This window comes from Eulemur rufifrons, chromosome 8 (genome assembly GCF_041146395.1).
Source record: "Eulemur rufifrons isolate Redbay chromosome 8, OSU_ERuf_1, whole genome shotgun sequence".
In the NCBI taxonomy this organism is placed as follows: Eukaryota; Metazoa; Chordata; class Mammalia; order Primates; family Lemuridae; genus Eulemur; species Eulemur rufifrons.
Window position 1 is genome coordinate 803940 of NC_090990.1, and position 25389 is coordinate 829328.

General features: G+C 66.1%; 1 protein-coding gene across 1 annotated transcript in view; it reads right to left on the bottom strand.

Annotated features, from left to right (window-relative positions):
- Positions 1 to 25389, bottom strand: part of MEGF6 (multiple EGF like domains 6) — a 94197-nt gene that overhangs the window by 40038 nt on the left and 28770 nt on the right. Inside the window, exon 4 of the mRNA XM_069477262.1 lies at positions 7949 to 8071. Within this exon, the coding sequence (XP_069333363.1) occupies positions 7949 to 8071 (123 nt within the window). The remainder of the gene's footprint in view (positions 1 to 7948; positions 8072 to 25389) is intronic.

Consider the following 25389-nt stretch of genomic DNA (forward strand, 5'->3'; position numbering starts at 1 on the left):
GGCCTCAGAGCCCAGGCCTGGCTTGGGCCTCACTGACCATTCCAGCATCAGCCTCATGGTAAACTCATTACCCCGTCTCTGCTCCGCGCCTCAGCCAAAGGAAGGAAAATTAAAACCACGGTTGTTTCCGCAAGCCCAGCTGCCATTCCCGACCGCAGCTGTCCCTGGCTGGGGCCAGGCAGAAAGCGGGGAGCCCCTCCTCTGGTAGACACCAGCCCCCAGGAGAGCCCAAGATGGAGCAGCTCCGTCCTGCACGCTCTACTTGGACCAGACGGCCCGGGCCAGGGACATCAGAGCCCCGCACGGCACTGAGAACCCGCTGTCCCGGGGAGCTGCCACTGCAGGCCAGCCTGGAGTCATGTGCACGTAGGTGTGCGCGTGACCAGGCTGTCTCGGTGGTGCTCTGTGTCCCCATGTGGGGCTCAGGCAGGCCTAGCTGCAGAGCTGGTGGAAGCTGTGTGCCGGGGAGCCCAGCGCCCGGCCCGCGGCAGGGCTGAGTGAGCCCACTCCCGGTGGCCGGGGCACATCACCCACTGGCTTCCCGTACCCCACCAGGGCTGTGGGCCCCGTCGATCTCCCCTGCTGAGCAACCTCTCATCCACCAGGGCTTCCCAGCTCCCACTCGCAGTCAGCCCCTGACCGTCCACACCTTCCCCTCCAGCCCTCCCATGGGAAGACGCTCAGGCCCAAGGGCCCTCGCCAGCGCGACAGCCTCTCACAGGCCTCCGCCCTGCCCGGAAGGGAAGCTCTTCCCCTCTGCGCTCCCCCCCCCCGCCGCCCCCCACTTCTGCCAGCCTGGGCGAGGGGAGGATTTGAGGACAGAGCTCTGGGGTTTGGCCGAGGGTTTGGGGGTCAGGGACCCAGCTGCCCAGCTGGGTCCAGCAGTGAGGGGTGCGAGAGAATGGGGCAGGGGCCTGGGCCCAAATCCCCCTCTCAGGGGTGCTCTGGAGAAGAGATGGGGTGCGGTGGGGAAGGCGGCCCCGGGTGGCCAGGCGTAGGGTGCAGCCGTCCCTACACACCAAGGCAGCGGCCAGAGACACAGGCAGCAGGAGCTGCGACCAGAGGCAGGAGCTCAGACAGAGGGGGCCCGGCCTCAGTGGGTGGGCAGAAATGAGCAGAAAGGGGCCGGCTGGGTGGGGGAGCAAAGCAGGGGCTCGAGGCGAGACAAGGCACAGGCAGGCTGAGCAGGGCCTGCCCTTCCCAGGAACGTGCCGTGAGGGGCCAGACCCTGCCAGGCCCAGCCTGGGCCGCACACACCCGTCTCTACTCCTCCGCCTGGCCAGCAGGGCCTGGTACCCCCGAGGAGGCAGAGGGGGGACACAAGTTGGCCCAGGTCAGGCAGGACACCCCTGCCTTCCTGAGGCGTCCGACAGCTCCAGCCAGCTCAGCGTCCCCGGCCTCTGGGGCCCAATCCCCCCCAGCCTCCTCGGAGGGGCCTGGACCACTAGGAAACAGGGGTTGCTGAGGTCACAGGAGGACAGGAGAGGGGCCATCTGGCACTTCCATTTCCTGAGCCCAGGAGGCCCCCAGCTCAGTGGCAGAAGCTTCCGGGACCAGGCGAGATCCGCCTGAATTGTCCACTGGGTGCCTTCCCCGCCCAGATGGCCGCCGGCCAGGCCAGGGTCCTGGGGCGCATTGGGGTGCACCATCGAGGGTGTCCACTTCCTCTCCAGGAGCCCTGAGTCCCAGGCCTGTGGCTTCTGAGGGTCACACCTGTCCTAAACGATGGCTCCGGGATTGAAACCCAGGCCTTCCAGGCCCACAGGTCCCTCAGCCGGCCACGGACATCGGGAGATCGGCTGCGTGCAGGCTGCAGGCTGCCCGCACCAGGGTGTCTTCCAGGACTTGGGGAGTCGGCGCAGGCCTCCTGCCTGTCCCCGGGCTGGCGCTAGCTGCTGATGCTGAGGGCTGCGTTCCCGCCCTGGCGTTCACCGAGAACACAGCTGCCAGGGTTTGCTCACGAGAGGCATGAACGTGAGCAGAGCAGGAAACAGAGGCTTTAGCGCTCGGAACCTCCGACAGAGGAGGCCTCTGGCCACAGATACCTCGTCGGAAATGCCACCATCCTTCCTGGAAGGAACACGGTTTGCAGCCAGGTTTCCTCGCTGCGTCCGGAGGACGGCCCGCCACAGGTGCCGGCCCAAGGAACGAGGCCACGGCTTTGCCACCAGCAGGCCCAAGTGTGCACCAGGGCTCTGGGGCCCACAGGTGGGGACCCCGAGGCCTTGTCTCGCTCTCGGCTGCTCTGACAAAATACCTCAGTCTGGGCAACTCACAGACGCCAGGATTTATTTCCCACAGCTCCAGAGGCTGGGAAGCCCACGCCCGGGGCGCGGCAGGGCTGCTGCCTGGCGAGGCCTGTGCCTCCTGCGTGCAGGAGGGGGGCCGGCTCCTGCCCCTCCGCTACGGGCACTGGAGCCTTCAGGCCCCAATCCCCCCCTCCCGGGGGCCGCACCTCTGCAGAGCCTCACACTGGGGAGCGGGTGTCAGCGCACGTTCCGAGGGACACCGCCACTCAGGCCGCAGCACCTGCCATGCACCCCATGCCCACTCTGGCCCGGCCCCGCTGGCGGCGAGTGTAAGCGCGTAGGAAGCCCCTTCCAGGTCCCGGGAAGCCGCAGGCGGGAGGGACGGGAGACCCCTCTAGGTCAAGCAGCCCGTGTGCCGGGGGCTCTGTCTGGACTTTACCAAGGGGCTCTGGGCGTCCGTCCCCTCCGCCACCCCCAGCTGTAACTCTGCAAACACGACTGCCCCTCCCTGGGCCTCTCCCTCTGCGACAGGGGTGCAGCCCTGCCACAGAGTGGCCGTGAGCACTGCGGGGCGGCTGCCGCCCAGGCCCAGCACGGTGCGTGGGCCACGCAAGGCGCGGGAGCTCCTTCTGCCACCACGACTGCCCTGTGGTTCAGTGAGCACAGGTGACCCCAGAGCAGCGCTGGAACCTCCAGAAAGGCCTCCATGGGGGAGTCCTGCCACGGGTGGGACGAAGTATTGCCCCCCCCAAGGAAGGTCAGAGAAAAAGCTCCACCGCCAAGGGCCTCATGAGGTGCCAGGCACCTGCCCTGGGCTCCAGGACGAGGGTCTGGATGAGGCCAAGTGCGCCCTCCCCTGCAGGGCACCGCCGGGACGGCACAGCCGGGACGGCACAGCCGGTCAGCCCGGAGGCTTCCTGATCTCTGGCTCTAGGTCACTTCCCACGTTCCTTCCTCTCCCTGGGGACAGCGAGGCCCTGGCAGCGCCCTCAGGCCGTGAGTGTGAGAGACGCACTTGTCAGACGGGCCAGACTGGAGCCCAAGTGACCCGGGTACGGGCGGGGGTGGGCGGCAAGGCAGCGAGGGGCTCCCAGGGCCTCGAGCCCCCATGGGCTTCTCACGGACACCCAGTGAAGACCGCAGCTCCATGCTGGAAGCCCTCACAGCCACAGAGCAGCCAGGGGGCTGGGGTTGCTCACTGAGCCTCCCCCAGGAAGAGCCACCCACTTCCCCAGAAAGAGCCCGGCTCCCTGCCCAGACCCCGTTGGCTGCCACCCGCCACCGGTTCCCAGGCTGCCGCCTTATCTCCCGGAGGAGCAGGGGCAGCTGGGGGGTTGGGGGGGGCAGCAGTGTCAGGGCAGCCCACGCCGCGTGGGAAGGCAGCCTGGGGGCCCAGCCTCGGGGTGGGCAGGCCGTGAGGGCGACGGGTCCTGAGCCTCCATCTCCCCACGGAAACCCCTGGTCTCCTCCGCCCGCCAGCATCAACTTCTCCCTCAGACAGGACAGCACCGTTCTCCCGGAATGTCCCTACGTTTAACGTGAGGATTGGACCCACCTTACAGGCAGGAGTGTTTACGAGACTGAACTCCGGACCAGCGGGCAGTGGAGGGAGGAGGTTGGGCTTCGTGGAGACCTGCCATGGGTCTCCCAGGCCTGGATGTGGGGTCCTGACTGCCTCCCACTCTGGGCCTGAGGTGAGATCCTTGTCCCCGAGAGCCTTGGTCGAGAGAAGCAGGAGGAGGGCAAAGGGACAGAGGTGGTGACCCAGGCCGAGGCAGACAGCGGGTCCGGCACAGGTGAGGCGGCTCTCTCTGTCCCTGTCTGCCCCAGAGCTGGCAGGGGCTGGGGGCCCGCTCTCGCAGGCTTCTCTTCCGTCGCGGAGCCCTGGGCCATTGCCCTGAATCCAAGCACCTTAGAGGTGAGAGCATTACATGTCCCACTCCACAGAGGAAGAGACCGAGGTTCAGAAGGGTACAATTACCTACCCAAGGCCACACAGTAAGGAGCTAAGTAGAAGCTCAACCTGGTCCTCACTGACACCAAAGTCTGGCCCTGGAGCGGCCTCCCCGAGGGGCCTAATGGGAGGCTGGGCCGTGCTGGAGCTGAGCGCGGGGCCTGCTGGGAAGGGCATCACAGCGGAGCCCCTGCTTTGCCCCAGGGCCAGCAGCTGCGTCACCCACAGGCATGAGCCCACCTGCCCGGAATGGGGTCTGGAAGGGAGCCTGGCACGTGGCAGAGGCCGCGCTCTGCCCCGGAAACGGCGGAGGTGGCATTTGGCGCCCAGCCTCACCTGGGAGACGTGCCCACACTGCTGCCCAGCCTGGCACAGCGGAGCTCACTCCCGCTCAGGACGCCTCCCAGAACACGACACACAGACACACACCGGGCTGGAGACGCCCCAGAGCCAGGGCCAAGGCACCCTGCGGCCAGGCTCCCGTGCCAGCACTCGGCTTTACGGCGTCGATTCATCACTCTGAGCGGTTCTGGGCTCACCCCACCATCAACTCCTCGCGCGCCGCCCTCCCTGCGAGCGAGCGGGGCTGCTGGCCGCTCCTCCTCGGGGCGCCCCGAGTCCCTGCGCCGCGTGCTGCGCTCCCACACCCGCTCGGCCGGACCCTGCGAGCCCACGCGTTTGCTCGCTCGTACGCCAGAGCTGCGATTTCGGGGGAGGCTGGGCTGGCAGGGGACGAGAAAACACAGCAGGCTCTTGGCAGGGCCCCCTCAGCCATGCGGTGACTTGCAGCCCCAGCCATCCCAAACACGCAGAGCAGGGGGCAGCGAAGCCCCCGGGGCTGGGGCCAGGGAGGGGGCAGGAGGGGAGAGGAGCCGGGCACTGCTGGGACACAGGCTCTGCACCCCTGGCTAGACACCGTCTAGCCTCCCAGCTGGCCCTGGTCACCTGGTCCCTGCCCCGGCCTCCAGCCAGCTCTGCCAGATGGCGCGGACATAGCCTATCCTCAGGGACCCCCAGATGGAGAGAGTCCAACACCTCCTGCTGGAATGTGAGCCGAGTCCAGGACTGATCTGTTTGCCGATGCTGTGCCGGGCTTTGCGGGGCCGTGTTGGGGGCTGGACATGCCAGGACCCTCAGCCGCATGGCCCGCCATGCCCGGGCGGCACTGGGAGGCCAGCAGCCCCAGAGCACAGTCACAAGACCCCAGCTTCTGGGGGCAGCCGTGGGGGCCCCGTTCACTCCGCCAGAGCAGCTCCATCCCGGGAGGGCCTCTGAGCCCACCTCTCTCTCGGCAGCAGGAGGCTGGAGTGTGGCAGCTCCGTCTTCTGGGACCCTCCACGGGCTCTTTGGGGAGCCCCCCTTCCCCAGGCCCGACACACACCTGCCTGGGACTGAGCCCCTGCACCCACCAGCCCAGGCTCAGACACCTGGAAGGCGGAGCCGTCAGTTTACCCTCCCCTCCCCCACCGTCCCAGAAGCCTGTCCCTCCAGAGTCCTGGAGCCACAGCCTGGCAGGGATTCCTGGGGCTGCAGGGCAGCACCTGTCCCTCCTCCCGAGTGCCATCTGCCTCTGACAGTTGCTCTCAAACCCAAGCATGGTCTCTGTGCAGAGTCCCAGGGCCTCTCCACTGGCTGCGACGCACCGGCCTGGGGGTCAGCCGGAGCCCTGGGCGTCTGCCGCGGGCAAGGGCGGCTGGAACAGTGCAGACGCCACAGGCGCTGGCCAGCCCCTAGGGACACTCCAGAGCCTCGGGACGCCACGGCCTCTGTGGGACTCAGCAGGGCCTCAGACCACCTGCTCCACTCTGCTCCCCCTGGTGCTGCCGCCAAGGGCACTGAGGCCACCTGGGGCAGCCACAGCACGCCCCCAGGGCCTGGCGCCGCCTGGCCAACCTGGGGCTTCCCAGATGCCATCAGGGAGTCGAGGTTGGGGACCCCACTCGGTGCCAGGTGAGGCGAGGGGCTGAGGCATGTCAGGGGACGGGAGGCCCAGGCCCAGCCCTAACCTGAGTGCCCGTCATGGGGGACCCCAAGTCTATCTCAAGCTGGGAAGAGGGCTGCCAAGTGGGAGTGGGGCACTTGGGGCTGCGTCAAGGCTGACACTCGGATGACACGGTTCATGCCTGCCCAGGGCCCAGAATGTTCTAGGCCCCTGAACTCGTTCCTCACACCAACTCCGCCATCACTCCGCTTTAGGGCGGACTATACAAGGCTCTCAGGGGTAGAGGAAGCTGCCCCGGGCCCGTGACTGGTGGGGGACACTCAGCCTTTCCCCGGGACACACTCACACCATCAGCCACGGGGAAGGGGAGTCTGTCCACCGGGGTCTCGCGCTGTCTTGGTGGAGACTCTGGGCCGCAGCAACTCCAGGCTGGGAGGGGTGGGCTGCTTCCCCAACGTCCAGGTGATATCCGTTCAAATCACCTGCCACCCACAATGCCAGAGGCCAGGTGTGGGGGGTCCTGGCCCAGCACCTGACACCCAATTCCTGCTGGCGAGAAGCCCTGGGTGGGGCCAGGCAGACCCCACAGGCAAAGGTCTCAGTGAGGCCGAATCATGCCTTAAGTGACCACTCACATGGCCCCAGCTGAGGAAATGCAAACACCTGCACCTCCTGTCTGCCACCCCAGTGTGGCCTGCAGTCCCCGGGTCCCTAAGTATGGGGTGACCAGGGCCTAGGGCTGTGCCACACCTGCAGCAGACAGGGCCGGGCCCCAGCCGGAGAGCCGGTGCCAGCCACCAGGCCCCCTTCTAACCCTGCACACCCAGAGGCTCCTCTTCTCCTCCCCACCCACCTCCGCCTGCACTCAGTGTGTCCTGGGGCAGGGGTACGGGCCACAGGTGGTTTCTGCCACCCCAAAGGAGCCCATTTCACAGAAGGGGAAACCAAGGTGAGGGCCAGGACCAGGGTGGTGTCTGGGCTGAAGGCTATGCCAGGTGGAAGACACACGGAATCTGGGTGTCCAGGGCATCTCAGGCAGGCGGACTGCACCCCACCTCTCGGGCACCCAGCCCAGCAGGCTGGCCCCTGCCCCTGCCCCAAAAGAGGCTCCCAGCAGGACAGCTGGAGACAGCGCTGGGTTCTCCAGAGGAAGTTCCGAGAGACGATGACAGTGACCGTCTGACCCAGAGAGCAGAACAGAGGCCGCCAGCCCCTCAGCCCCACCGCCCGCCCTCTCCCAGGGACCAGCTGCCCAGACACCCGCCAACGGGGTCCGGGGCTGGGTGGGGCCAGAGCAGGCAAAGGAGAGTCGGGGGAGAGGGGCCGCCCTCCTCTGCCTCCTTCCTCTCGATCCTGATCTGGTCCCGTCTCTCCCAGGGGCTTTCCTTCCTGTCTGCTCTGACGCTGCTGATGGCTGAGTTGCAGGGTCCGCCCAGAGCTGGGGACACTTCCAGCCTCAGGCCTCGGAGAGTCCCCGCCTCCTCCCCGGCAACCCAGCCAGGGCTCCGGGCCCACGGCCTGCGTCTCTCCTGAACACAGTGACCAGCTGTCCCCACCTGCCCCCCTAGCCCCTGCTCAGCCCCAGGGCATGCCCCACCAACAGCAGGTTCTCCGAGCCCCTGCCAGGTCTCTGCGGAGCAGGGGTGAGGGTCAGGTGAGCAGCTCCCTGAGAACCTGGGCACCCACCCAGGACCCCGAGCGGACCCCGTGGAGCACCCAGGGCGGCAAGGAGGCCGCCCAGCAGACGAGCGGGGGCAGGGACACCAAGGGGGGTGCTGGGGCCGGGGCCAGGCCGCATCCTACCTTGGCACGTCTTGCCGTCTCCCTGCAGCTGGCGGCCGGGGGGGCACCGGCAGTAGAAGCCCCCCACGGTGTTGCAGCACGGCCCCTCGCAGCCGCCGTTGGCGCTGGCACACTCGTCCACGTCTGCCAGGGGAGAAGCAGGTGAGCGCCAGCCGTGGCGACCTCCTGCCCTGCGACTCCAGGTGGAGAAAGCCCAGGCCCCCCACACCACAGGGGACACCGTCTGGCAGCATGGGCCTCATGGGGAGGGGACCAGGGGTGTGAACCGGCAGCAGGAGGGCCACGTCCCTCCCGAGTGCCCAGAGAAAGCAGCCTCTGCCGTGGCTCTCAAGTGCCGTGTGAACGGGCGCCACAGGGTACGGCTTAGCAGGGGACCCGGGCCCTGTCCCCGACAGCAGCCGTGCCCGCTCTGGCCCCAGAGACCCGCTCCTGTGCGTATCCCGGTCAAGCCGTCTGCACACAGCTTTGGGTCTTCCACGGAAAACCAGGCTTCCCTCAGCTCTGAGGCCAGGAGAGGCCCCGAGGTCAGCCCCACAGCTACCTGGACCTGGCCGGTGGGCACACCACCTTGGCCCCACCTCGGACAGCCCCACGTCCCCTTGGCCCCTCCCAGCTGGTCTGTGTGGAACAGGTGGCATCTGGGTCAGCCTGGAGCAGGTCAGGCGCCCTGGACCCCAAGCCAAGTGGCTGAGCCTCACCTGCCGGGACCCCGAGACCACAGCGCCCGTCCTCCCCACCCCTCCCCTCCGTGGGTGCAGGAATGTGGGCGATTGCCCTGGGGCCACGTGTCTGCCCGGCTGGGGCAGCAGGACTCCCACCAGGGCTCCGTCCTCCACCCACAGCCAACCCAGCCAGCCAGGGCCTTGGGGAACAAGTGCTGCCGGTGGGGTCAGGTGACCTGCCTCATGTCGCAGGACGCCTGGAACATGTGTAGGGCCCAATATGGGTGACACAGGGACAAGGCACCTCTGCCTGTGCATCCCTGCCGAGCTGCCCCATCTGAGGTCCGAATGGGAGGTGGGCCTCCCGTGCCCTCAGCCCTAAAGCCAAAGGCCTGACCCGCCCGGCTGCAGGGGACTCGTAACCGGAGGCCAGCTCAGAGCCAGTGGAGCCCCACGTGCCGAGGGCGCAGGTGGCCCAGCACCAGCCCAGCCCACAGGTGCTGCCCCCGCAAGGCTGGCAGGACCCTTCCTGGCCAGCCTGGGAGGCAGATGGGAGCAGGGGCCAGCGCCCCCAGACCTGACCAGCCCACGGCGCCCCCGGTGGCTCTGGCAGTTCTCCCTTACACCTCCTCAGGAAGGTCCCTGGCAGGCCCCTGAGCCGAGTCAGGGCCCCAGGGGCAGCCACAGTCCCACGGGAAGGAGTGTGACGGATGCAGCTGCCAGCACAGCCCCGTGGAGGGTCAGGCGGGGACTTCTGGGGAATTCCTAGAGAGTTACTCAGGGCAAGACAGAGGCCGGCCCAGGCCAGGGGTCAGAGCCGGGGGTGCCCAGGGCTCTCCGTCTGCCTGGCCTGGGGAAACAGCCCTGCTGGGCAAGTGGCAGGCCACACAAGCTCCGGGGTCTGTGCTGACATTCGGGCCGTGAGGCCAGGCAGCGGGGAGGCAGGTGGGGCTGGAGACCCAGCGAGGCCCCCACAGCTGCCCGGGCACCGAGCCCCACCGCCAGGGCAGGAACAGCCTCGCAGCGCCCCACTCTGCCCTGGCTGGGCACCGGGGTGAGAGGGGCCACTGCGGCCTGGAGCCTTCAGGGGCTCCCACGCCCGCAGGGACAGCCCCTTGGCCTGGCCTGGCACTCACCATGGCCCCCACTGCCCAGTCACCCTCGAAGCTGCTGTGATCACCCCTCCCCCTCATCTCCCCATCCCCGGTCTCTCCGCTTGGGGGCCCTGCCTTGGGCACCCCAGACAGCCCCCTCCTTCCCAGGTTGGACTGGGCCCTGTGCTCTGCACTGGTGGTCTGCCCGTAGCTGGGCCGTGGGAGCCTCAGGCTGGGGTCTGTCCCCGCTAGTCTTGGGGGCCCAGGCCAGGCCCACAGGGGCGGCAGGAAACCCTCAGGGGACGTTGAACAAACAGCACCTGCAGGAGTCTGCAGGACAGAAGCCAGCACACAGCAGGGCGGCTGAACATCACCCTGACCAGAGCAGCAGGGGATGCGAGGGAAGGGGACCCCATCCTGGGCGGTGTGGAGGGGTGCTGAGGAAGCGCTGGACACTGAGTTTCAGGTTCACCTGTTTAAAGCTGCTCCCCACCCCCACGCCCCCTTTGCGGCCCATCCCACAGCACCTGCGCAAGTGGCACGTGTCTCCGCCACCGCCAGCCCCCCGGATGCCCGCCTGGAGGCAGGGCTCCCACCACTTGGGCTCCTCGCTGTACCCCAACACCAGCACGTGGCCCCACACTGCGGGCGCTTCAGCCTCTGCTGAACCGATCTGCTCTGCGTGCACGAAGGTGGTGCCCGTGGCTGCCTCCGGGGCACTGGGCACCAGGGGAAGGGGGAGGGGAGCTTTCTCCTCCCTTCACCCTTCAGAACTGCAGCCCTGGCTGGGAGTCCCTGCTCAAAACCCACAGTGAACAGTGTATCTTTCTGGGGGGGCAGCAACCCTGCACTGGGGGGCTGTTGTGGGTCCTGCTGGCGTACCCCAGGGTGATCGGCTCAGGGTGGGCTGGAACTCCAGGCATGAGTGGCCGACACCACGTGGCCATTGGGAGACAAGGCTGGGAAGGAGAAGTTCAGTCCCAGAGCAGGCGAGCCCCCACCCAGGACCAGGGTACTCAGGGCTCCGCATCCGGGAGGGAAGGCTGGGGGCTGCCAGGGGGGCTCTGCGGGCACAGGGCGAGTCCTGGCTCAGGTTGGCCTGTAGCATGCACCCCATTGCTTGGCTGCTTCCAGAATGATCCGACAATTCACCAGCGACTCTGGTATGAGTACCCCAGGGCCAAACTCCCGTGTCCCAAACTCTCCCGCCCCACTGTTCCTGCCGCTGACCCCGCTGGCGGCTCCACACGGACTCTGGTTCCAGCTCTGGCCTGTCTTGCGAACTGGCCTCGATACTGCCGCCCAGGAACCCACCCGGGGCTGACTGTCTTCCCGCTCGCAGGGCGTGTCCTGGGGCCTGCAGCAGCCTGGGCATGAGCCGGGCCCTTGCTCCGGCTGTCGCAGGGGGACCCGGGCCCAGGTGGGGGCGTGCAGGGAAGGTCAGGGCCTGGCCCCGCTCTGGCTGGTTTCCCTTGGAGCTGGAGCCAGGCCTGTCTGGCTGTGGCTGGAGACGCTCACCAGGCAGGAGCTCGCACCCCCACCTCTGTGCAACCGGCGGGGGAGGGCAGCGTTCCCAAGGGGCCCTGGGATCCCCCCCCCAGGGTGACTCAGCTTCCTCCACTGGGCAGTGAGGGGGGCACTGTCCCCACTTCCTGGAGGAGGCGGTGTGCAGGGTTGCCTCTGACCCTGAGTCAGGCCTGGCTGACGCACCAAGGCAGCCCCCCTGCTTCTCATCAGCCCCCAACCCGGGGACCCCTGCTGTGCCCAAAGCTGCAAGCCCTGGCGGAAGCCACCCGGCTGAAGGTTGGTGAGGGGCGGCTCCATGCCCCAGCCCTCCCCCACGGAGAGCTTCCTACCAGCAGAAAGCTGTGCCTCCCTCAACAAGGCAAACCCAGGGCCACCGCACGCACGGCTGTCCCACTCTCAGGGTCTACGGACTCACGCCCATGCCCGTGCACACCTGTTCACAACACCGAAAAGCGGAGGACAACTCACACGTCTGTCAGTGGGTGGTGAAGAAATAAATGCGGTCTGTCCGCGCAACAGACTGTTAGTGGCAGGAAGGAGAGAAGGGCCGCCACCTGGGGTGAAGGACGGTCACGTGGGGTGAAGGATGGTCACGTGGGGTGAGGGATGATCACGTGGGGTGAAGTGCTATCACGTGGGTTGAAGAGCCTCCGCATGGGGTTAAGGAGTATCAGGTGGGGTGAAGGATGGTCACGTGGGGCTAAGGGCTGCCACGTGGGGTGAAGGAGTATCGTGGGGGGGGGGGGTGAAGGATGGTCACGTGGGGCTAAGGGCTGCCACATGGGGTGAAGGAGTATCGTGGGGGGGGGGTGAAGGATGGTCACGTGGGGTGAAGGGCCGCCACATGGGGTTAAGGAGTATGGTGTGGGGGGGGGTGAAGGACTATCACGTGAGGTTAAGGGCCACCACGTGGGGTTAAGGAGTATCATGTGGGGGGGGTGAAGGATGGTCACGTGGGGCTAAGGGCTGCCACGTGGGGTGAAGGGCCGCCACGTGGGGTTAAGCAGTATCGTGTGGGGGTGAAGGACTATCACGTGAGGTTAAGGGCCACCACGTGGGGTTAAGGAGTATCGTGTGGGGGTGAAGGACTATCACGTGAGGTTAAGGGCCACCACGTGGGGTTAAGGAGTATCGTGTGGGGGTGAAGGACTATCATGTGAGGTTAAGGGCCACCACGTGGGGTTAAGCAGTATCGTGTGGGGGTGAAGGACTATCACGTGAGGTTAAGGGCCACCACGTGGGGTTAAGCAGTATCGTGTGGGGGTGAAGGACTATCACGTGAGGTTAAGGGCCACCACGTGGGGTGAAGGAGTATGGTGTGGGGGGGGGGTGAAGGACTATCACGTGAGGTTAAGGGCCGCCATGTGGAGGAGCTGGAGACATTGTGCTGGGGAAGAAGCCAGGCGAGCAGGGGTGTGTGTTGTAAGATTCTATTTGTATTAAATGTCCAGAAGAGGAAAATCCAAAGAGACAGAAAAGAGGATAGCGGTTGCCAAGTGCTGGGGAAGGGGGAACGTGGGATGCCGCTGACGGGCACGGAGTCTCCTTCGAGGGTCAGGGAAAAGTTTTGGAACTAGACGGAGGTGACGGCTGCACAGCACTGTGCATGTACTAACTGCCACCAGAGGGTGCACTCCAACAGGGTCGAGAAAGCAATCCTCGGATTGCACCCCACACCTCACTTCTCCAGGGGTTTTGGTGCAGAAGGAAGACGGGTGCCCTAGGCCCTGGCTCTCTGCAGCTCTGGCCTCATCACGGGGGACTCACTTAGTGGCAGCAACTCTGAAAATGTCTCAACTACCCAGCAGCCACCCAGCCTGGGCAAGGGCTCCAAAAACACGGTCCTTACAGCACTCCAGCAACCGCAGGCTGCAGAGTGAGGACCCGGCACCAGGCCTGGGCATGGCCCCTGCACACGGCAAGACCCCGTGACGCTCCTCTGTCCTGCAGGGAGGCCGAGCGCCACTCAGGGCCAGCCAGAGGCCAGCAGGGCTGCGGCTTCCACCAGGCAAACCAGCCACGTGGCGACCTGCCCTGCCCAGGGCCACCCTCTGGGCTCCACCGGGGCTTGTGAAACTCACGGCCACCTCCCAGTCCGTGCCAGAGGCGGGATCCTGCGGGCCAAGCTCCCTCCAGCGTCTGCTCTGGGATGGGCAAGTCCAGGCGCTGGGCATCTCAGCCCCCGAACCCACAGGCCCCAAGTGGACATTACATCAGCCCGGTCCCAGGCGAAGACCATTCCTGTGGACGGGTGGAACTGTGGCCCAACTCCGGGTGCACTTTGTCATGCAGCCCTTGGAACCGATGCGGTGGCTCTCCACTGTCCTGGGATTCCCAATTCACCATGAGAGCGTGGCCTCCTGGGGTCCCCGGTGCCGGCACAGGGCAGGACATTAGCACTCAGCCCCGAAGGGGCAGCCCCCCAGGCAGGGGCCCTCTCCTTCTCCAGGCTCTGGGGACACTGGGAGAGCAGGTGTCCCAGTGGCCAGGGGACACACAGGCACACGAGCCACGTGGGGCCGGGCCGGATGCCAGGAGGGCCCTGGGGTTGGGGCCCAGGTCCGAGCCCAGAAAGGGCTGAGGAATCCCGAGAGCAGCCCTGGGAGATGCCCTGCGGCCCGGCGGTGTGAGGGGAGGGGAGCGTGTCCTCGGCAGCCGGGCTCCATCCTCCACCCCCCACCAGGGGCTGGGCTGCCCCTCCCCGAGGCCTGGCCAGGGGGCAGCCCAGAGGCCACAACCCAGGTCCTGGGCATAGCTCAGGCTCCGTCCCAGAAGCCAGGCCCAGCTGGGCCCCCAGGCCACCCTGCAAGGTCCCCGGTGCCTCCAGACAGACCTAGCTGCCACTCAGGCCAGGTGGACCTCAGGGAGAAGGCACAGCCCTCTTCCGAGCCCCTGCGTCACTGCCAGGCCCGGGAGCCAGGCTGCCCCCAACCCCACTGCACTCTGTCCTCTCCCTACTGGTCTCCACCCCAGCCTGAGTGTGGGTCCAGCCTGCCCTGGCTCCTCTGGGTGCCCCAGTGACCCCAGGAACCCCAGCAGTACCCGGGCATGTGTCCCTGAGCATGCTGGGTCCCTTCTTGGGAGTTCCCAGGAAGAGGCAGACAGGGAGGGCACAGTCAGGAGCCCCCCGCCCCGCCCCGAGAGGAGAAGCTGATGAGGAGGGGAAAGACGCACATGTGGAATCGAGGCTGAACCCACCTGAAGAGAGGCCACCCTGTGCCCAACAGGCAGGGGAGGTGGCCGGGGCCTTGCGGGATTGGTCTGGGGGAATGATTATCCCCATCCAAGTCTCCCCACCTGGGCTTCCTCCAGGAGCCAGGATTTGCAAGGTCCTGCCTGCCCGGGAGGCCAGGACCCTCCCTGCCTGCAGCCAGGTGCCACCAGGCAGGCCGAGGCAGGACCGGAGCAGGACCGGAGTCCCCGCGGGCTCCAGACAGCAGAGACAGAGGCACTGCAGGTATCGGCCTTTAGTGCCCAGTATTTAATCTGTCTGGGTCAGAAACGAAAGCCTGGGGCAGCACAGCCGCCAGGGCCTGCTCTGGGACCCAGGTCCTCCACAGCAGAACCAAGACCCTGTCACGCTCCATGCTGCACGGGAGCCCCGGGGAGCTGGGCCTGCAGACAAACACCAGGACCCGCGGGCGGAGTGAACGGTGCTGCCAGGCCAGGACCCGCCGCGGCTTGTACCAGAAGCTCCTCCTGGGGTCCTGAGCCAAGGCCATGTGGCGTGGCTCCCAGGGAAGCATCTCCAAGGCAGGACAGGGACCAGGGCTGGCAGCCCCAGGCAGAACCGCCCCTCCCCCGGCTGAGGAGATGAGCTGTCCTGGAGAATCTGGCCAGCACCATTTTGAGCACCTGTCCAAGAAATATTACCCCAAACAAGCCCCCAACTCAAAAAGCTGTCCCACCACTGCCCAGGGGAGGGGTCCTGAGGGCCCCGCCTGTGACTACAGCCAGTCTCTCACTGCCCTGGGACTGGCAGGACCCTGGCTCGTCCCAGAACCAGCAGAGTAGGGCGTGTGGCCAGTGGAGCCCCCTCTGTCACACGCAGAGCGAGTGACGTTAGCTGTGCCAATGGCCATCCCGTGAGTCCACCTCCACTCCCCAGCCCTGGCAGGACTTCCCAGGCCGGGGCGGGGACTGGGGGCTCCACAGATAACCCTGAGCTCTGTGTGAGGCCAGGTGTCCAGTTTCAGGATCAAACTCCATGGTCTGGGCCCCAAGGGACAGCACAGCCCCCAGGGCCATCTGGGACCAGGCTGCCCGCGCTCCCCGAGGCAGAAACGTCACATTCATTTTCCGGGAACTGACACGTTTGCTGGATGAAATTAAATTCGCAAAGGTACCTCCTCCTGGGGCGGGGGGCGGAGCAGGCAGGGGTGGGAGAAATTCCGAATTCCGGTGCAAGCTGCCTATGGGCCCCGGCGCCCCCGCCTCCTGCCCCTGCAGCTCACCCGCCCTCGGAACAGGCCGGACCACCCAAGGCGCAGGCAACGCTCTAGACCGAAAGTGACCTTAGGGCGCTGTGGCGGATGGGGAGGCAGCATCGAAATTGTCCTCCCCAGTGGGACACAGGGAGCAGAAGGGGCCCGAGAGGTCCTGTCCCAACATGGCGGAGCCCACAGGAGCTCTGGGGGCGGGCGTGGGGAGGCTGCAGTTATTTCCCTTCTTTTTCTGTTCCAGTTTTCAGTGACTGTGGTGGGCAGCAAGACGCTGGCACCCTAATCCCCGGAACCCGAGCACGCTCCGTCACGGCAGAGGGGGGTTAAGGCAGCAGAAAGAATTAAGCCGCTAATCGGCTGGCCCCGACACGGGGAGACAATCCGGATTATCTAGGCGGGTCCCTGCAATCACGAGGCCGGCCAGTGCGGGGCGGGAGAGGAGGTCACGGTCCGGGAGCAGGGAGGGTGTCGGGGGCGAGGAGGGTGTCGGGGTGGTCGGAGGGTGCAGCACAGCTGCCTCTGAAGACAGAGGGGGGGGCTGCGAGCCGAGCTACCTGCGAGAGCTCCAGAAACCGGAAACCGCAATCCCACAGGCCCCGGATGGAACCGCCGTGACCCCACCTTGGCCGGTGTTGAATTCTAAACTCCAGAACTGTGAGACAATAAACCTATGCAGTTTTAAACCAGGAAGCTGCTGGTAACTTGCCAAGGGAACAAAAGAAACACGAGTACAGTTACTAGGCATGTAGCACCTTTAAATTTTGAAAATAAAATCACAAAAAACTCCTTCCCTGGAGGAGCTGGGCCGGCTGCCCTGGCCGCAGCATGCCCTGGGCTCCCAGGCCGGCGGGGGGCATCCTGCCCAGCTGGGCTGGTCCAGAGGGGCCTCCATCTCGGGGCGGGGGGAGCTGCTGCCTAAGCGAGCCCTGGGACGAGCACCCACCTTGCCGGGTGGTTATCGCGGCTCCTGCAGCCCAGAAGTCCTGAGAGGCACAACCAGAGGGTGGGGACCCCGGTGTGAAGCTCAGAAGGCCTCCTGGAAGAGGCGTCCTCTGGGCGGACGCTGTGCACACAGGCTCAGAGGAAAGCATCTGTTTTTCCAGCCCGGTGCCGCCAGAGCAGGTACAGCTGACCCGGGCTGGGCTTCCCCACACCTCTGAGAACACACATGTGGAAAGCCCGCCCTCTCCTGCATGTCTTCAGGTGCTTTGCTGCCTGAGGGATCACACAGACCCTCTGCAGGGGGGAAGCGCTCAGTGCAACAGCCCCTCCCTGCTCCGTGCACTGCCGTGCGGGGCCTATGGTCTGGATTTGCGGCGCGGCATTCTCCTCTGGGCCCTCAGCACCGCCGGAAGGACACGCGTCCACCCAGCTGTCCTGGTCCCACGTCACCCTCTCGTGGCAGCGCCAGGAACTGCCTGGCCGCTTTTCTCGTTCTTCCCCACTGCGGAGTCTGAGGTGCCCCTCCCTCGTTGCCCACTCTCATCCCAGGCTTTGCTCACACACAAACGCACGCGTGACTCTGCCCACCTCCCTTCTGATTTCTTCGAAAGCTGAATACCCTAGACCGCTCTCCGCCCCTCAGCCCACCCTCTGCACCTGGCGGGTCTGGAGTGAGATCCCCCTCCGAGCCAGGATGGAGAAGGGAACCCGTGGGCCTCGGCCGTGCGCGGTGGGGCCGTCCCGAGTGCCAGCTGCTGTGCCCTAGTTAAACCTCAGGACCCCAGAAACCGTTTCAAAGCCACCACCACCCACGGCGATCTCCCCTGGTCTAAGCAAGTGGCCTTGCCGCAGAAGGGCTTCCTCCCGCCAGGCGTGCAGAGGCTTTGCCGATGCCACCGGGAACCGCAGCACGTCGCCAACCAAATGTCAACTTGTGAGCATTTGTGACGATCACAGTTACAAACCACACTAGTGTTTGCTGGGAGTGGTGGGGGCTCCAGGCCCCGTGGCGCCCACCCCGAGGGCAAAGCAAAGGAAACAGGCATCTGAACACGCCCGGAACACACAGGCAGAGCGATGGGCTGGGCAGGGCGGGGGCTGGGCAGGCAAAAGCTGGGCCTTTTTTTTAACTAATAGATTTTAGCTTTTAGAGCAGTTTTAGGTTTATGGAAAAATTGAACAGAAAGTACAGAGCATTCCCACATCCCCTCCCCGTCACGTCCCATAACTTCCTCCGCCGTTAGCGACACATTTGTTACAAAGAATAGACCGATATTAATACATTGTTACTAACTGAGGCCCATGTCTACACTAGGGCTCGCTCTCGCTCCTGGTGTTGTACATTCCATGGGTTTGGGCAAATGAGGAATGACATACACCCGCCATCACAGTGTCACCCAGCGGGTTTCACTGCCTTGAAAATCCTCCGAGCCCCACCCAGTCGTCCTCCTCCCCGACCCCCGGCCACCCTCATCTTTTCACGGTCTCTGTAGTTTTGCTTTTCCAGATGTCACATAGTTGGAATCTTGCTGCGTAGCTTTTTCAAACTGGCTTCCTTCCTTTGGCGAGACACATCAGAGGAGGCTGCGCCGTTCACCACGTCCAGGAGGAAAGCTCACGGGGGCAGGGCGGGTCCCCCGGGCTCAGGGGATTCCTCCCCAGGCCCCGGGAGGCTGGACGCCACCAGCCTCTCCCCATCTGTGGTTACCAGGGCAACCCTGGAAACCAAGAGTGGGTCGCCTGGAAAGGGTCAGACAGGCCTCACCCACCCTGGATTTCCAGGGTCACCCAGCAGTGCCCTCTGGCTGCCACGGGAACAGCTGGCGACACTCACGGGCAGGCCGCAGTGGGTCCACTGCTGGGGTCCCTCACCCAGGCCTCTGCCACTCGGGGGCTGCACCTACCCAGGCCTCTGCCGTGCTCCACGGGGCAGGGAGTTAGGCACAGAGGTGGCTCGGGGTCGCCCTTGCCTTGGCAGGGGCTGCTCTGAAGGGAAAGGCCCTGCCCAGCAAGAGTGGCAGGCTTGGGCCCGCTGGGCAGAGGCTGCTGCTGACCACAGAGCCCCGTGGCCCCCACGCCCCGCACAGGTGCCTGCCCCAGAGAGGTGGAAGCAAGAGGAGACACAAGCCAGGGAGGCGAGTCCGCCAGCGGGGCCGACCGCGCTCTCCCCCTCCCGGCACCGTTTCTCTGCCAACTCTGACAGCGACCGGTGGGTCTGTCGGCACAAACCAGCCTCCAGAAATGTGGGAATGGGGCTTTTCTTTCTCACGTGTTTCCCACAAAACAGGACAAAATGTCAAAGGCTTAGAAGGAAGCCAAGAACATTCCTCGGTTCCCCCAAAGATCCAGGTCTGCACTCCCCTCTGTGGCCGAGTTTCTGGGACATTCTGTGTGGGGAGGCCCTTACCGGCCACTCAGCTTCCCCGAGCAGGGCCAGCCAGGCACGGAGCCGCACACTCCAGCCCCGCCTCTCCTCTGCGTGCGTCTGCCTGTCTCTGCCTCTCTCTGTCTCTTTGACTCTGTCTCTCTGTACCTCTCTGTCTTTCTTTGTCTCTCAATGTCTCTATGTTTCTCTGTCTCTTTGTCTCTCTGCCATGGGCCCTGATCTCTGAGTCTCCCTAGGGTTCACCCAGACCCCTACTACACCCACACATAGTCGAGACCCACACAGAGGAGCCCAGAGGCCTTGGAGGGCCCCAACCAGGTGAACACTGCGGTCTGGGTGACAGGACATGACACGCTCCCCTCGTCGCTTGCTGTTTCTGGGCCAGCAGCAAGAAGAGCTAGAGGCTCCGCACCTTCCTATTACTCCCTCGAGCAGAGCTCAGGCCGCTGCCAGGGTGGGCTGGGCCTCACGCTGGGCCTGGAGCCCTCAGCCAGGCTGGGCCAAATGTCCCCTCACACCTGCCTGGTCTGAACCAAGAGTTGGACATGCTGGAGCCTCTAGTCAGCCAGGCACCTGCCAAACAGCCCCTTGGCCAGACAGCCCTGCCCAGGACACGCAGCGTGGCGGCAGCACCTCCCTCTGGCCCGCTCCAGACAGGCGGTGGCTACAGTGGAGGTGAGGACCTGGCCTGGCCGTCCCCGGATCCTCCCTGCACCCACCCCTGGGAAGGGGGCTGGCTGTCCCCAGGAGCCCCGGGGACGTGGCTGGAAGTGCTCTCAGAGCAGGCGCCCTCTGCCCAGCGGCACAGCATCAGTCCAGTACGGATCTCCGTGCAGAGGCCTCCTGCTCTGACAGCTCAGCCCCCGCGCCCCCCACAAGTGAGCCCGGCCCAGCGCCTCCTCAGTGAGGGGCACACGTGTCCCGCCCACTCACACCCTCAGCAGGACTGTCACTGTCCCCAGGTCCACACCTGTCTCTCCATGGATCACTTCAGGCCACAGGGCTGGTGGCTGCAGACCCCAGAGTCAGGCCCGTGCTTGGCGCCTATGGGCACCCCAGAGCTCTGGGCTTGGGGGACAGAGACTCCCCCATGGAGCACCTGCTCCGACCTGGACCAGGCCGTGGTGCAGTGAGCATTCCATCGGGAAACCCACCTTGTCGTGGCCACCAGACCTCCGTGGCCAGCCCTCCACCATGCTGGCCACCCTGGCCACGCTGGTAGCGTCCTCGACCTGGACCCGCCAGGTCCTCACACAGACTTGAGCCTGTCTGACCTCCCCTCCGCCGAGGCCCGGCAGCCCCACGAGTCCCTGCAGTCTCGTCTCTGTCCCCTCGTCCTGACTGTGTTCCACACAGCACAGGCCACCCTGGAGTCATGACCTTCACTTCCTGTTCTCTCCCCACCGGGTGCAGGCCCCTGGCGGGCAGGTTCCAGCGATGGGGGATGAACGAACAAATGCACACACAGACCAGTCCCTGGGACCCTCCTCGCCTGGGTCTCATCCCCCCAGCACACTGTCCCCAAGGCCTGGGCAGCTGGGCATCCTCCGGCTCTGGCACAGCACACGTGGCACAGAGGTGGTGTCGGGAGTGGATGACGGGGCCCGGCCGGGCACATCCTCCGTCCCGGCTCTATCCTCCGAGTTCCGCACAGTTTGCTTCTTAGCCTGATCTCAAATCCCAGCAGCCCGTGTCCTGCTCTGGTCTCTCGCCGCCACCAGGGGGCGCCAGGGCCCTGCCCTGAACACCAGGCAGGGCGGGGAGGTGGGGACCCCGCCCGGCGGCAGGCGCTCCTTCCAGGGGGTCTGCGAGCCTCTATCCCTGTCTGGGCTGCAGGAGTCTGGGGTCCGCCAGCCCCAGGGAGGGGAAGCTCTGGAGCCGCGTCTGCTCGGGGCCTGCAGGCTCCGCCCAGCACAGCAGAGTCCACAGAGCGCCCGGCCACGGGAGGACGCCTGCCACGCATGGGGGAAGCCCCAGTGGCCCCGCTGCCTGCCCTCCCGTCCCTCGGGGCCTGTGCCACTGCTGTGGCATCTTCCCAGAGCCCAGCCCACCTGCCCCTCCATGGCCCCCACGGGGTGCTGCCCACCCCAATGGGTGCAAGGAAGAAAGGAACAAGCCCAGGAGGCCCCGGAGCCCCCACTTCATTCATTCATGGGTTCATTCGTTCCAACAGCACAGAGCCCAGCAGGGACCCGGCTTGCTGTTGCACTCACAGAGCACACAGCTGGGGGCTCCTTGGACAGATGTTTCCCCTCTAGGCCACGGTCTGGGAGGGGTGCGGACCAGACGGCCCACTGAGTCCCCTCTGACCACGCGTGGCCAGGCCGCTCCCAGGCTCAGGTCTGGGAGCCTCCCTGGAGCAGTGCTGTCCCACAGCATCTGGGGGAACCAAGTCCCCACCCACCCGGGACAGCCAGGCCTGGCCAGGCAGCTGCCAGGTGTGGGCCCGGCGCCCTCTTCCTTGGACACAGTTGGGGATGGCTCCTCTACCCCTGCTGCCCCGGGATGTGTGGTGTGACTGTCCACAGGCCACAGCTAGACACACGCCCTGCCCAGGGCCCCGTCTGAGAGCCCGGCCTGGCCGAGGCTCAGAAACGAGGTGCTCTCTCGACGCTGCTCCCCAAGACAGCTGTGCCCAGGCTTTGCCCCCAGCCCAGCTGCCGCCCACCTCCCTCCAGCTCACCCTCCACAGGTGCAGCAGGTGCGTCCGATGCCTCCCGGCCAGGGGAGCACCCAGGCTGCTGGCACCCCAACGGGCCACAGGGCCCCCTCCCAGGAGGCGGCAGAGCACAGAAGGAGACGTCAGGGGACATGTGACCTCATCCCCATGAGCATGGACGTCAACTGTCCTCAGGACGCAGCGTCCAGCACTTCAGCCGGAACGGAGCTGCGGGGCAGGTTCTGCAGTCCCAGCAGGTTTGCTAGCGAAGCCCACCCTTCCCTCCCCAGCAGGGAGCTCCTGGCCCCCCTTGGAACTGAGTCCACAAGTGACAAACACAAAGCCAGTCCATCCCGAAGGTCAAGGCCACGCTGGGCAGTGTCAGGCCCCCCCAGGAAGCCGTGACAGTCAGAGGCGGGCCGGGGGCAGGGGGTGAACGGATAGGGCAGGCGGGCGTGACAGATGGGGACCGGGCTGGGGGTGCTTTGTCCACAGTGGGACCCAGGCTCAGCACCAGGTGCCGGGTGCGCAGGAACCTTCCCAGCTGCCTGGTCAAAGCGCGTGACCACAGGGCCGTCCAGGTTTCTCTGCCCCGGGGCTTCAGCGTGGAGCCCACCCACCCTGTGGTTCCCAGGAGGGCGGAGGATCCCCAAGCTGGGACAGCCACCTCCACAGAGGACAGGCATGTGCAGGGGGTGCACGGGACACCTGGCCCCACCCTGCTCTGCCCCGGCCACGCCTGCTCACTCTGTCCCCTATTATTTTAATATATATTAGGAAAGATAACACTAGCACATCCCACGTGTTATGATACACGGTAAGGCCGATTTAAATAAAAATGTTAATAATACTTTGTGGCTAGAACCAAACCATCAAAGTGGTGGAGAAATGATCGGGAAACTGCTCTGGGATTTCTGAAAAGCCCCAGGGTCCGGGTCCCCGTCTCTTTCTTGGGGCTCCGTTTCCGGCAGTTGCGCTCCCGGCGCACTGATCCTTCTTTCTGAGCGGGCGGATGTTCCTCGCCGCCCTCGGAGCTCACATAACCGGTGTTTCTCCGCGTCCCATCCCAGCACAAGCTCGGTTCACAGACTTATTCACAGGTGATGGAGGACCCACGGTGGATGTTGATCGTTCGCTGACCCCACCGCGGTGCGGGAACACCCCCGACGCTCCTGGCTGCCAGCAGAGCAGACGCTGGCCCAGGACACTGACCGGGGCAGCAGCTTCCCCGTGGCCAGGGCCGGCACGTTGATGCCTCTCCTGTTATCAGCTGGCCTGGCTCCGTGGGACGCTGCCCAGGCCCCGGCTCCACCGGGCCGGAGGGCCGGGCCCTGCTCCGGAATGCCTGGAGCCGCCAGGACCTGAGCACAGGTTCCAGACTGCCGCCAGCAGCTCCCTCGTTCATCATCCTGCTGGGGGAGGGCACAGGCACGCGCCCCAGGAATCCTGAAAACCGGAATCAGCAGACGTCCTGGAATTCGCCTCGCTGCACAGCTGCGGCCCCGTGCGGCCAGCACGCAGGTAGGGTGGGCACGCGGTGCCGGCCAGCCCCGGCCGGGAGAGCAGGCAGTTCCCGGCCACTCTGGAGAACGCCAGCGTCTTCCTGCTGGAAGGGACCCTGCAGGCTCAGCAAGTCCCTCTGGGCAGCATCGCCACGGACCTCACGGACCAGCTCCCTCGTCCGTTGGAGGGACCGCCAGGCCCTTCTCACCACCCAATCCACGGCTTGTGTGGCTGGGGCCAAGGAGGCCACAGGCAGAGGACGGGCAGCCGCCCAGGCAGACCAGGGCAGGTCCCCAGTGCGGGGGGCTTGCAGGGTCCACAGGAGATACCAGGGCCTGGTGAGTCCTCAGAGACAGTGGCCCACAGAGCTCAGCCCAGACTCGGAGTAGAGCGGGGGTTCTGTCCTCCGACCCCTGCAGTGACTGGCCTGTGCTGTCATCGGGCGAGAGGTTGAGCTCACTCCTTGTGGCGTCCTGTGTGATCCCCTCCGTGGCCTTCTGCACGGGGCTTTCCGCCACACCCGTTTCCCAGGCAGGAAACAGGCACAGAGAGGCTGTTCGGCCTGCCCAGGTCCCAGGCCACGTTAGCGCCCAAACCCACAGGGGCCCCACACCAACAGCAGGTGCCTCTGTGACAGCTGGCAGGGCCCCAGGCCTGGTCGCCCTGGGCTGGCCAACGGGCACAGCTGCACCCACCCTGCCAGGGCCCCAGGGCCAGAGGTCTGAGCGGCAACCCGGCCACAGGGCGAGACGAGCCTGGCGCCTCCTCCTCCCTCCCCACCCCCGGGGGCTCCCCCAGCCCAGACCTGCCCCTCGGGCCCTGGCTCCAGGAGGCCTGGAGACCCTGCCCTCCCCACAGAGGCCCCCCACTTCAGGCTCTGCTCCCCAAAGCGGGTCCCCTGGCAGACTGGCGGTGGCAGGAGGCTGTTTATTGACTGCACACGGGCTCCATGTGGTGGGGCTCCCCCTGCACCCCAGCACTGACGCAGAACCCCAAGCCAGGCTCTCCCAGGACAAGCCGGCCACCACCAGCACCCTGAGCACGGGGCTCCGATCAGCACCACCCCTGCAGCAGGGAGAGACTCAAACCACAGCTCCCAGTGCTGGGGACAGTGCCAGCCTGGCCCAGCTGCTCGACTGTCCCATGCCAGGCCCTCGGTGCCTGTGACCACCCAGAGGCATCCGAGCCACATCTGTGCAGGCCCGATGCCCAGGCTGAGGCCTGGGGCTGCAGTGACCCTGACAAAGACACCCCCAGCCCGCCCTCCAGGAGCCAGTGCAGCCGGGAAAGCAGCTGGTGTCCCGTGACACACTCACCCTCCCCGCCTCCCTCGCCCAGGGGCAGAACCAGCCCCAGAAAGCTCCTGAGAGGCTGAAGGCGCAGGGTCGTTCGTGGCAGGAACCCTCCAGAAAGTCAGCCCAGCAGGTGGGACGTGGGCTCAGGGTGAGTCCTGGCACACACCTGCTTTCTCCAGGGCAGGGGTCCATCACCAGCACCCTGAGGGCTCTCCCTAGAGCCCAGGCCTAGAGCCCCCAAGAGTGGGACACCCACACACCATGCTCCCCTCCCTGGCCACCTCTGCAGCCCGTGTCCTGACCTGAGTGCCTGCCCACAGCGCCCCTGACGCCTACGGCACCGGCCCACCCCGCAGGGCTCGAGCTCCCCAAGGGCGGACGCGTGTGTCCTCCGAGCCTTACAGACCCTCCTGGGTGGGGTTGGCCCCTCTGCTCCCTCCACCGGCCAGAGGCAGCCTGAGCCCACCAGGGTGTGCGGGGCCCGGGGTGCAGGAGGGCCAGGGCGGCTCCACACCCAGAGGAGAAAGCGCCAGGCCTCAGTGTGGCGGTGGGAGCCGTAAAACCAGGCACTGCAGCTTCTTGGCAAGCGGGCCCAGGCCTGGCCTCCCTGCACCAGCGGCTGCCAGGAGAGGTCTGCCAGCGGCCTGGGCACGACCCCTCGGCCCCAGACCCCAGACACTCCCAGAGAGAGCTCCCACAGCTGACTCCAGCGTCGATCGGGGCAGCGACAGCCTCTGGGACCCGACGCCGGGCACCTGGGCCGCACCAACGCCCCCCACACCGTGGGGCTCCCCCACCCCCAGCCCCGCCTGGAGGGGAAAGGGGCCAAGTGCCTGCAGAGCCCACCACTGATCCCCAGCAACTCGGGAACTGCCGGGGCTCAGCATCCCCACCTGGGAAGTGGAACATGCACCAGCCCCGTCCCCAAACG